The sequence below is a fragment of the Mesoplodon densirostris genome, chromosome 3, assembly GCF_025265405.1.
Source record: "Mesoplodon densirostris isolate mMesDen1 chromosome 3, mMesDen1 primary haplotype, whole genome shotgun sequence".
Taxonomy (NCBI): Eukaryota; Metazoa; Chordata; class Mammalia; order Artiodactyla; family Ziphiidae; genus Mesoplodon; species Mesoplodon densirostris.
The window spans coordinates 73,993,863-74,006,958 of record NC_082663.1 but is presented as its reverse complement, the minus strand read 5'-3'; the positions used below and the strand labels follow the sequence as shown (position 1 = coordinate 74,006,958).

General features: G+C 40.3%; 1 protein-coding gene across 5 annotated transcripts in view; it reads right to left on the bottom strand.

Annotated features, from left to right (window-relative positions):
- Positions 1-13,096, bottom strand: part of POLR3G (RNA polymerase III subunit G) — a 97,760-nt gene that overhangs the window by 26,735 nt on the left and 57,929 nt on the right. For 4 of the 5 annotated variants that reach the window (XM_060093142.1, XM_060093140.1, XM_060093139.1 and 1 more), the window contains exons 2-3: positions 7,285-7,406; positions 4,709-4,838 (exon numbers count right to left, since the gene is read on the bottom strand). In XM_060093142.1, coding sequence (XP_059949125.1) covers positions 4,709-4,838; positions 7,285-7,401 — 247 coding nt within the window. In that variant the 5' untranslated portion in view covers positions 7,402-7,406. Of the gene's footprint in view, positions 1-4,708; positions 4,839-7,284; positions 7,407-9,573; positions 9,653-13,096 lie in introns of those variants that run through there. The other variant, XM_060093141.1, reaches the window with a different exon arrangement.

The window sequence follows — 13,096 nt, the reverse complement described above, 5'->3', positions numbered from 1 at the left end:
AATCCATTTACATTTAAGGTAGTTATTGATATGTATGTTCCTGTCACCATTTTCTAAATTGTTTTGGGTTTGTTATTGTAGGTCTTCTCCTTCGTTTTTTTTTCCTGCCTAGAGAAGTTCCTTTAGCATTTGTTGTAAAGCTGGTGTGGTGGTGCTGAATTCTTTTAGCTTTTGCTTATCTGTAAAGCTTTTAATTTCTCCATTGTATCTGAATGAGATCCTTGCTGGGTAGAGTAATCTTGGTTGTAGGTTTTTCCCTTTCATCACTTTAAATATGTCCCGCCACTCCCTTCTGGCTTGCAGACTTTCTGCTGAAAGATCAGCTGTTAACCTTATGGGGGTTCCCTTGTATATTATCTGTTTCTTTTCCCTTGCTGCTTTTAACATTTTTTCTTTGTATTTAATTTTTGATAGTTTGATTAATATGTGTCTTGGCTTGTTTCTCCTTGGATTTATCCTGTATGGGACTCTCTGTGCTTCCTGGACTTAATTGACTATTTCCTTTCCCATATTAGGGAAGTTTTCAACTGTAATCTCTTCAAATATTTTCTCAGTCCCTTTATTTTTCTCTTCTTCTTCTGGGATGCTTATAATTTGAATGTTATTGCGTTTAATGTTGTCCCAGTGGTCTCTGAGACTGTCCTCAATTCTTTTCATTCTTTTTTCTTTATTCTGCTCTGTGGTAGTTATTTCCACTGTTCTATCTTCCAGGTGACTTATCTGTTCTTCTGCCTCAGTTATTCTTTTTTTTTTTTTTTTTTTTTTTTTTTTTTGCGGTATGCGGGCCTCTCACTGCTGTGGCCTCCCCTGTTGCGGAGCACAGGCTCCGGACGCGCAGGCTCCGGACGCGCAGGCTCAGCGGCCATGGCTCACGGGCCCAGCCGCTCCGCGGCATATGGGATCCTCCCAGACCGGGGCACGAACCCGTATCCCCTGCATCGGCAGGCGGACTCTCAACCACTTGCGCCACCAGGGAGGCCCTGCCTCAGTTATTCTGCTATTGATTCCTTCTAGAGAATTTTTAATTTCATTTATTGTGCTGTTCATCATTGTTTGTTTGCTCTTTAGTTCTTCTAGGTACTTGTTAAACGTTTCTTGTATTTTTTCCATTCTTTTTCCAAGATTTTGAATCATCTTTACTATCATTACTCTGAGTTCTTTTTCATGTAGACTGCCTATTTCCTCTTCATTTGTTTGGTCTGGTGGGTTTTTACCTTGCTCCTTCATCTGCTGTGTGTTTCTCTGTCTTCTCATTTTGTTTAACTTACTGTGTTTAGGATCTCCTTTTCACAGGCTGCTGGTTTGTAGCTCCCATTGTTTTTGGTGTCTGCCCCCAGTGGCGAAGGTTGGTTCAGTGGGTTGTGTAGGCTTCCTGGTGGAGGGGACTGGTGCCTGTGTTCTTGTGGATGAGGCTGGATCTTGTCTTTCTGGTGGGCAGTACCGCGTCTGGTGGTGTGTTTGGGGTGTCTGTGACCTTATTATCATTTTAGGCAGCCTCTCTGCTAATGGGTAGGGTTGTGTTCCTGTCTTCCTAGTTGTTTGGCATAGGGTGTCCAGCACTGTAACTTGCTGGTCATTGAGTGAAGCTGGGTGTTGGTGTTGAGATGGAGATCTCTGGGAGAGCTTTCACTGTTTGATATTACCTGGAGCCGGGAGGTCGTTGGTGGACCAATGTCCTGAACTTGGCTCTCCCACCTCAGAGGCACAGGCCTGACACTGAGCCAGAGCACCAAGACCCTGTCAGCCACAGGGCTCTGATATTAGTAGTGCCAGAAGGCTCTTAACAGTGGTCTCAGCCATTGAATCTCAGCTTACTGACATGCTCTGTGCCTTTGTAGGAGCCGCGACCACCGCCTGGCTGCATGCTCTTCCGGCTCTGCACCAACTCTCCTTCCTCCAGGTGCCTCTAGGCGGCGCCCTGGGCCTCGTGTGCCTTTTGCATGCAGTAAACAGAGGCTCAGAGTGCAGGTCTGCCGAGGTCATGCCCCGACCGAAAAAGCCTTTACTTTCTTTTTTTTTCTTTTTTTAAAAAAATTTATTTATTTTATTTATTTATTTTTGGCTGCATTGGGTCTTCATTGCTGCGCACAGGCTTTCTTTGGTTGCGGCGAGCAGGGGCTACTCTTTGTGCAGTGTGCGGGCTTCTCACTGCAGTAGCTTCTCTTGTTGTGGAGCACGGGCTCTAGGCGCACAGGCTTTAGTAGTTGTGGCACATGGGCTCAGCAGTTGTGGCTCACAGGCTCTAGAGCGCAGGCTCAATAGTTGTGGCACAGGGGCTTAGCTGCTTCGCAGCATGTGGGATCTTCCCAGACCAGGGCTTAAACCTGTGTCCCCTGCATTGGCAGGCAGATTCTTAACCACTGCGCCACCAGGGAAGCTCAAGCCTTTACTTTCAACCATAGTTTTTTTTAATAACACATTATATCAGGAAAGAGAGGTAAACATGAGTATATTCAAAGAGAATATACTTGTATCAATTTGGAAAATTCTATGCAAGAGGTTTCTTCTGGAACAGTAGCAAAAGATTCCTTATATATTTAAATACTTTATTATGCAGTTATCAAAGGTAAAGAGCCTCTTGATCCGGGTATAAGCCAGCTACTCTCCGAAACCAGGAACAAAATTATGTTCCTGGTTTAAAAGACTCAAATAAATGTCTCCATGGTATGACATACTTTTAAATTAGACATGTACTTTAATAACAACCACATTTAGTTAAGTAAGTACATCCCATAATCTAGAGAAGAGACTAATTTTATTTATTTATTTATTTTTGCGGTACACGGGCCTCTCACTGTTGTGGCCTCTCCCGTTGCAGAGCACAGGCTCTGGATGCGCAGGCTCAGCGGCCATGGCTCACGGGCCCAGCTGCTCCGCGGCATGTGGGATCCTCCCGGACCGGGACCCGAACCCGTGTCCCCTGCATCGGCAGGCGGACTCTCAACCACTGCGCCACCAGGGAAGCCCCAAGAGACTAATTTTAAAAAGCTTAAAGTATATCTTACACTATTCACTAAGAATGAATATTTATTAGTTCATTTAATCTTACTTATTTAAATCTTTAAAATGAGATTTAATTTCAGTTTTAAACTCAAATAGAGAAAAGCATGCAACATAATCATGAAAGTAAAAAATTCAGTAGTTTTGAGGTAAAAATATCAAACCGTTTATTACATAACTTCAAGAAGCTATGTTTTGAAAAATTAAATAAACTTGTCTAAAATGCTTCTTACAATTATAAGCACATGTAATAGTACTATATAAGCCTTCCTTTTTGATTCTTATCCAATCTAAATCTTTTAGAATGAGGGAAAAGGCTATGCATTTTTTTTTTTTTTTTTTTTTTTTTTTTTTTTTTGTGGTATGCGGGCCTCTCACTGTTGTGGCCTCCCCCGTTGCGGAGCGCAGGCTCCGGACGCGCAGGCTCAGCGGCCATGGCTCACGGGCCCAGCCGCTCCGCGGCATATGGGATCCTCCCAGACCGGGGCACGAACCCGTATCCCCTGCATCGGCAGGCGGACTCTCAACCACTTGCGCCACCAGGGAGGCCCCATTTTTAATACTAACGGAATGAAATGATACTATATGAATTTCTCATGTTTTAATGATGTTGTTTTGAGAACTCAAGGATGATATCGATCTCTCTAATTTCAACATTCAGGGGCAGAAACTGAAAATCAATATAGTTCTATGTGCTAAATAACTACTTAGGAATGTGTTCTCTTCCTCTAAAACCAGTTTGCACTTCCAGTCTGAGACTGTCAAGCCTTCTCCAACTGTAATTTCCCCTCTCTGTCCTTGGCATAACCAGTGAATACATATTTTATATTTTATATCTGATATATAAATCGTAAGGCAAAATACAGTCAAGGCTTTCAAAAATTTTAACCAAAATATTAAATAATCAGAGACCTGATTAAAGATTTATGTATAAGGATAGTACTCACAGTTTTATACATACGAGAAAAAAAACTAGAAACAATCTTAAATCTTACAGCATGGAACTAGTTACAATTAATAATGTTATATCCACACAAGGGAATACCACATAGTCATCAAAAATCATATTTTCTAAGAATGCTAAGAATATGTGGATAAAATAGATAACTAATAAGAACCTACTGTATAGCACAGGGAACTTTACTCAATACTCTGTAATGACGTATATGGGAACAGAATCTAAAAAAGAGTGGATATATGTATATGTATAACTGATTCACTTTCCTGTACACCTGAAACTAACACAACATTGTAAATTAACTATACTCCAATAAAAATTAACTAGAAAAGAATATGTGACAATGATAATAATATGCTATTGAGTGAAAAAGGAAAATACAAAGTAATATGACTCCAATTTTATAAAAGGAATACACACACAGAAGAAAAATCTGGAATATACAATAAAATATTAATAGTAGTTCTCTAGACATAAGGAATACAGGTGATTTTTACTTTCTTAATACTTCTGTTTTTCATAAATTTCACTGAACATATAAAACTTCTATTTTGAAAGATAATTAAAAAAATAAAATATCAAAAAGTTTAAGATATATTTTCTGTTAAATCAACATAAATATGCTTTTTCAAGGCAGCTGATTGAAATTTCTGACTGAATCAAATCAATCAGTATTAAAGGTCATATATCTTATGCTGAAACACTATTTCATCTGTAGACAGTGAACCACATAAAGAGTCCAATACGCACCTTGTTTTTCTTCAGGTGTTTCTACAAAATAAGGCATTCTTTTCACTGTTTCTCTCAACTCCTGTTTCAGGGCCAGCACATAATCTTCACTCTCTCCTGTTTTCAGTGGCACTGGTTTATAATCTGTATCCTGTTTAAATTAAGAGGCAATTTTAAAAAATAAATTAAATATTTTAATATCCTTTTTGTCTATATTCTGAAAAATGTCAGTTTTATTGAAAAACTACATTTTACAGGTATTAAGTTTTAAGGATTTTGAGCTTTTATAATCTATTAAACCTTTCACCCATCTCCTATTTTGCTCTTTTTTTTTTTTTTTTTGGCGGTACGCGGGCCTCTCACTGCTGCGGCCTCTCCCATCACAGAGCACAGGCTCCGGACATGCAGGCCCAGCGGCCACGGCTCACAGGCGCAGCCTCTCCACGGCACACGGGATCCTCCCGGACCGGGGCACGAACCCGCATCGACAGGCGGACTCTCAACCACTGCGCCACCAGGGAAGCCCAATTTTGCTCTTCTTTTAGAAGTAGAAAAGATACTTAGTTTTCCTACCTGCCCTAATTTTTCTACTGATCACACCAATAATCATTTTGCTATACAGTCTGTTGACTGTGATTCTATATTTTAACAATCAAGGCACCCAAATAAAAGCAGCCTCTTTAGTCTCCTATTAACCTCAGTCAGTGGTGGTGGTACTGGTGGGAGCAGCAGCATTATAAAAAAAGTAGTAGCAGCTACCATTTAACAACTGGTTACTACATACTACAACCTGGATGTACTCAATATTCAAAATCCATGAACTCATCTAAAGTATGAATATCTCCCCTTTTACAGTGAGGAAACTGAGAAATGAACCATCTATATGCCCATATAGCACAAAAGTGGCAAAGCAGAAATTTGAATCTGTATCTTCAATTTTTAAAAATTACATGCACACCCACATATGTATATATATTTAGAATATATATATTCATTAAAATGTGGGTACTCAGGGTACATATAAAAGATATTTCTGGTTTCACAGGCTAAGTATAGGGTACATTTAAAAAATTTCACTCTGAATTTATTCATTCTACAACTATTTATTGAGTGCCTGTTATAAGTCACAAGGACAACAGGCGATGAACTAGTTAAACTTCCTACCTACATGGAATTTACATTCTAGAGGAGAAAATAAGTAAACAAATGAGGTAATATAAAATTTCAGATAGTGATAAGTGAAATAGGAAGGCTGAAGCCAGGAAGAGAAAAGAGTGGCTAACGGAGTACATGGAGATTGGAAGTGGCTGGTCTAGACAGGGTAAGCACGCATGATCTCTCGGGGAAGTCACCTTGGAGCAGAGATCTAGATAAAATTACGAAGCCATCCATGCAAAGAAATGGGGAAATCAATGGTTCGAGCCAGGGAAACAAGCAGAGGAAAATGCCTAAGGGAACAAGGAGATCAGCATGGCTAAGGAATGAGGACAGTGGTAGGAAAAGGGTCAGAGAGACATCAGTAAGGACAGATCAGACAGAGCCTTTTAGCCAGTAATAAGGAATTTCATTTTTATTCCGTGCAGAAAAAAACAGTATGTACTAATATTCCCAAGCTTTAGAAGTAACCTCACACATGAAGAAGAGCTTGTTTTAAAAGAAATCAGTGTAAAGTGACATTATGTCTATACCTGAGATATTTACCTTTGTTTTTAGGCTGTAATGAATATCAGAAAGGCAAAATACCAAGAGCAAAAAGTAGACACTCCCCATGTGAGACATCTAGATCCCCAATACATTTATCCAGGGTCCTCTACTTACATAAATCTTTCAACAAAGGATGCTTCCTTTTAAAAGAGGGAAAAGATTCCTGGAGGGAGTATCTGGTTATTTATGATTTTTTCATATTTTATACTACAGCACATGTGCATCTGGAAATGTAAGCTTACATTTAAACTTAATATAAAGCAAAAACATTAGATTAAAAATTACACCAATTAAGTCTGCAGCATACTCATTAAACTTAAAAGCAACACTAAATGTAGAAATGCTTATGTAGTACAAATGCTTATATTCTGAGAAAGAGCAACAAAATTAAAATTGACTTTAATAAGGAAATAAACAAAAAAAAAGTTCAGTGGGTAAAAGATCAAGTGGTATACTAGGGAACAAAATTAACTTCTACAGATACAAGATGAGAAGAAAATCATTAGGTGAAGGTCTGGCACAATGGGAAGTGAGGACCACTGTAAAACCTGACTTTACTTTTAAAAATATTATTTTAATATTGGAATATATCAATAACAGCATTATAAGATGCAAGGATTGAAACAAAACTTCTTGGTTCAAAAAATACTGAATACATTCAGGAAAAGGTGTATATAGTTTTCTGTATTTTAAGAAAGCAGTTTGAAAATTAGAAAAGTTTCAGAAAAGAACAGTGGAAATATTTAAATTAAAGGTAAGTGACACAAACTCTTTTACTTTCTTATACTTAGGCTATCATAATGATATCATATATTCAAGTCTTATACAGAATTTAAATTTTCTCTGAAACATGAAAAAACACCCTGTGAGCATTTTGCTGTTAATGTACTTACAGGAAATAGTGGGGGTGGCTTCAATACTACATCAGGTAACTTTTCACCTCTGCTAAATCCAACTGCCTCGATATTAAAGGTGTAAGCAGCACGTCCTCTTCCTTTATTCCCAGCCATCAGAACTGTTACATCAGAAAAAGTGGGCAAATTAAGACACTGTTAATGATTAAGATTCACTGGATCAAATGAAAAATGAAACCAACATTTTAAAACAAAATACACTCCACTCCTTAAATAGCATGGCCCATTTAAAACACTTCTGGAAAGCAAAACCTGTAAATAAATAAATATGTGATAAACTGACTCCTGAACCCGTCACATCTAGTCACGTTTGGCAAGTAAAGTGATGATGGGCTCAACTACCTCACCCAGATCCTGGGTGGAGGGCTGATCCTGGGGCTCCTTTGCGATGCTGCCCCAAGCGCTGTGCAGCCAGCTGATGCAATTCTCTTCACCTCTCTGTGGTTTGGCAACAAGATCTCAGATAGATATTACAAAATGTGGCCAAGGAAAGGTTGTGCTGATGAAGAGGGGACACCTCGTTTTTTTAATCAACTTGAAGACTATCAGCAGTCATGTATACTTTAAATTTTTAAATAATTCTTTTATCCTAAAATTTGAGTGTTAGAATCCTTGAGATCCTCCAATGTCCTCCTTTTAGAAATGGGAATGGGCTCAGTAAAACTTTGAAGAGGTCTGTCCAAGCAAAAAAAATTTTTTAACTTCAGAGAAAAACATCTCAAATAGTTAAGTTAAAGGTAAGATAAATCTGTACTCTTTAACTTTAGAGATAATAACAATGTCATTCTTAAGTCCTGTACTGAATTTCTGAATCGTCTGAAATGTGATTACACTATACAGTTGATGCTTGAACAACATGGGGTTAGGGGCACCGACCCCCCATGCAGTTAAAAATCCATGTATAATTTTATAGTCAGCCCTCCGAATCCGTGGTTCTGCATTCTCAAATTGAACCAACCTCAGACTGTGTAGTGTTAGTATTTATTGAAAAAAAAATCCAGGGCTTCCCTTGTGGCGCAGTGGTTAAGAATCTGCCTGCCAAAGCAGGGGACATGGGTTCGAGCCCTGGTCCAGGAAGATCCCACATGCTGCGGAGCAACTAAGCCCGTGCGCCACATCTTCTGAGCCTGCGCTCTGGAGCCTGTGCACCACAACGACTGACTGAAGCCTGCGCACCTAGAGCCTGCGCTCCATAACAAGAGAAACCTCCGCAGTGAGAAGCCCGCGCACAGCAACAAAGAGTAGCCCCCGCTCACCGCAACTAAAGAAAGCCCGCACGCAGCAACGAAGACCCAACACAGCCAAAGATAAAAATAAATAAATAAATAAATTTATTTTAAAAAAAAAAATCCATATATAAGTGGACCCACGTAATTCAAACTTGTGTCGTTCAGAGTCAACTGTAATGCAAAAACAGGATTCCTACACCAGGGCTCTTTCACTACAACTCTGCATTGGACTGTAGTGAAGATTATAATGCACATTCTTTAAATCTTTCCCCCAATGATGCTACTGAGTATCATTCAACTCTGTAAGCCCAAGAAAGCAATAATATGCCCTCCATACCACTGTAACAGTTCCCTCCCTTTTTTCCCTAACCATTTACGTGTTGAAAAAAACAAGGTCATTGTCCTTTGCAATGCTTCTCCAACTTTAAGGCATGTGCAAATTACCTAGGAATCTTGTTAAAAGGCAGAATCTGAACCAGCTGGCCCAGGGTGAGGCCTGAGAATCTGCATTTCTAACAAGCTCTCTGAAGCTATCAGGGCTACTGGTTTGCAGACCACACTTTGAGAGTAGGAAGGCTGTGCAATTTCCCATATTCTGGATTTGCATGATTGATTACACAAGATGTGGTTTAACACATTGCTCTACTTCCTGTATTTTCTATAAACAGATGGAATCGAGGCTTACTCAAATTTGGGTTTGATATTTTACAAGAATACTTAAAAGAGATGCTCTGTTTTTCCTACTGCACCACAGGACGCACATGAAGTCTTTCTCGGTGATGTTCTCTGGTCATTGGGTTTAGGTGCTGTCAGTCTGTTTCGTCCAGTATAAAGTTCCTACCAGTTTTCACTTAATGATTTTAAAATTGCAGCCATTGATGATCATAGCCTAGATTCACGGTTCCATTATGGATTGTAATGTGGTGATACACAAATTTCATCATTCTTTCTTTACTAACTAGAATCCCACCAGTAATCAATTCCCCTCATCTACTATTTAGTTACTATGCAACACAATTCATACAGAAAAGATACTTACTTTAATTACCAACTCATTCCATTTGTCCACGCTATGAGAGGGAAAATATCCAAATGGCCTTGCTTCAATTGCGGAGTCACTAAAACATGCTGAGCCTATAGAAAGCAGGTCTCCCAAGTACAAAAATTGCTGAGCAGAAGAGCTCACACCCTCACTCTAAGGAAAACCCACCCTACAAAAGAGAGTATATCAGCTGCCGTTGCTTGATGGAATATCCCTTGAGAAATATCAACTCTGCTGACTCTAAACTTTCATATTTATCAAGAAACCTTCGGGTGTATAAACTGATTACCGTTAGTGAATGTACTGCCCTTGGCAGAAAAATCAATCCTAACTATTGAGACACTCTTAATAGTTACATGGCATTCTGGCCTACAAATCCATTTCTTTTTAGTTTGGTTATCATGAGTCAGTTCTCCTGTACCTGGGGAGGATGCTAAATTCATTTTCTTCTCTTGCAGAGCTGAAAGGTAATCCCTGGACTCGGGTAACCATCTCATGGAAAAAGTGGCTCACAGTGTGGCCTAAGCTTCACTGTTTGAAATCCTTAAAGTTGATTTAACCATTACTGTGGCCCTTTTTCATCCTGCTAAACTTCTTGAATGAAGAGTCTTTTTAACCAGCTTTTCCCATTTTCTCATTATCCAAACCATCCTCTACTTCATGTGGGCCAATTTCATCCAACTAATATTGAGCATTCCAGGCACTGTGGTAGGACTCAGAGAGCACTGAACAAAACCAACTCCCTGCCTTTAGGGCTTATATTTCAGTGGACGAAAGAACACAAACAAGCATAAGTATGTAGCATAATATTATGTGCTCCTGTAGTGTTGAATTATGTCCCCCCACCCCCAAATGTGTTGAAGTCCTAACCCCCTGGGTACCTGTGAATGTCACCTTCTTTATTTGGAAATAAACTCTTTGAAGATGTGATCAAATTAAGATGAGGTCATATGAGATAAGGGTGAGCCCCCTCATAATGACTGATGTCTTCATAAGGGGGAAATCTGGACAGAGAGAGACACACACAGGGGAAACATCATGTGAAGATGCAAGCACAGACCTGAGTGCTGTAGCAGCAACCCAGGAACACCAAGGAGCGCCAGGAACCACAGAAGCTGGAAGAGAGTTACTGAACAGATTCTCCCTCAGAGCCTCCTGAAGGGACAAACTCTGCTAATACCTTGATTTCAGACTTCTGGCCTCTAAAACTGTGAGAGAATAAATTTCTGTTGTTTTAAGCCACCCAATTTGTGGTAATATGTTATGGCACCCCTAGGAAATCAGTGCAGCTCTGAAGAAAAATAAATCATGGTAAAGGGGTAAAGAATAACAGAGGGGTATGGTACTGACTTTTTCACACAAGGGAAGTCTTTCTGTGGAGGATAAATCGGAGCAGGGTGCTGGAGAGGGGCTGTGAGCTTCAAGATGAAGGAATGAGGTGAAGATGGCTATGCACAGAAGGAAGAACAGGGGCAAAGGAGGAAGCCACAAGCTGGGAGCGTCTGAGGAACATGAAGCTCACGCAGCTGGTGAGGAACAAGGAGAGTCTGGTTAAGACCAGATCTTGTGGAGCCCTGAGTGAGCTATGGTAAAGGGTTTGGCTTTTATCTTACTTGTGATGGGAACTATACTCAGGCAGATGCTGAAATGCAAAGGTCCCTAATGGTCCTCAATGGCAAAATCCACAGGCATTTTCCCCTTGTTCGTGCTCTTGGACTTCCAAAGCATACCACTCATTATTGCCTCCATCCTTATGAAACTGTCTCTTCTCTAGGTTTTAATAAAATCCCAGGGACTTCCCTGCTGGTGTAGTGGTTAAGAATCTGCCTGCCAATGCAAGGGACACAGGTTCGAGCCCTGGTCTGGGAAGATCCCACATGCCATGGAGCAACTAAGCCCGTGTGCCACAATTACTGAGCCTGCGCTCCAGAGCCCGCGAGCCACAACTACTGAGCCTGCGTGCCACAACTACTGAAGCCCACGCGCCTAGAGCCCGTGCTCTGCAACAAGAGAAGCCACCGCAATGAGAAGCCTGCACACTGCAACGAAGAGTAGCCCCCGCTCACCGCAACTAGAGAAAGCCCACGCAGCAACTTAGACCCAACACAGCCAAAACTAAATATAATTAATTAATTAAAAAAAAAAAACCCAACTCCCTATTACAAGTACTGGGGCCCTTTTAAGATGGCTGCACGGATCCTCCTGACTCACTTGCCTATAATCACGTCTTGACTAGCATTCTCTCCACTGGAACCCACTTCCTCCTTGCCTGGCTGCATCCCTTTTTACCTTAAGATCCAATTTAAGTCCCTCAACATCCACAACTGTCATTTCACCCCACCTTGCTCTTGGAAAGATCCTCTTACTAAAATAAATGGATTTTTAAAAATTGAGGCGATACATACAATGCAGCAGCATTCTTCAATTCTGGAAGAAATATAGACAATGCCTCTTTTGGGAAATGGACCTGTTCCAAAGAGAAGGAGTTTCACTTCCATTTTTTTTGTTTATTTCTTCAACTATATTAACAGTAGAGATTTTATATCCCTCACTGTTTAGCAGAATACTCTCTATACAACAGCTCTGTAATCAATGTTAGGCTTTCCTTATTTATTTACTTACTTACTATGATTTGATGGGCAAATTTACCCACAGAAATACAATTCAGTCAGCCTACTATTAAGGATTTTTTTTTTTTAACTTCTAGAACAAGTTTGCGATCTGGTTGTATACTGGAATCATCAGGAGAGTTAAAAAAAAAAAAGAAAAAGAAAAAGAAAAAAAAAACCCTCAAGCATCACCCCAGAACAATAAAATCAGAATCTCTGGAGGTAGAATTTAGGCACTAGGGCTTTTTAAAGCATTCCAGGAGATTCCAATATGTAACCTACATTTAGAACCACTGCTCCAGATTGAACTTCCCATTATATAGAAGAGGAAAGCAAGGCTCTAAGAGGTCAGCTGAGTGCCTAAAGACAGAGTTAATTCCTAACAAAGACAAGACTGGGTTAAAGCTTCATGATACCTTTCCATTGTCCTTGCATTTATATTATGCTGCCTGCAGCACACTTCTGGGTTAGTTGAAGATCTTTTAAATCCCGGCAATGTCTTTAATCTTTACAATGAAGTGAAATAGTAATGGCAAAATAGATTGGTTTTAGAAATGTAAAATCAGGGCTTCCTTGGTGGCGCAGTGGTTGAGAGTCCGCCTGCCGATGCAGGGGACACGGGTTCATGCCCCGGTCCGCGAAGATCCCACATGCCGCGGAGCGGCTGGGCCCGTGAGCCATGGCCGCTGAGCCTGCGCGTCCGGAGCCTGTGCTCCGCAACGGGAGAGGCCACAACAGTGAGAGGCCCGTGTACCGCACAAAAAAAAAAAAAAAAAAAAAAGAAATGTAAAATCAGATGCACCACCCTTCCATTTTGGGATGCCTCCTGAAAATTCCTATTCAGAATTGTTCTGAGATAGTTTGATGAGTGTAATTCAAGTATCCAAGAGCCGAAATGCAAAAGCCTATTC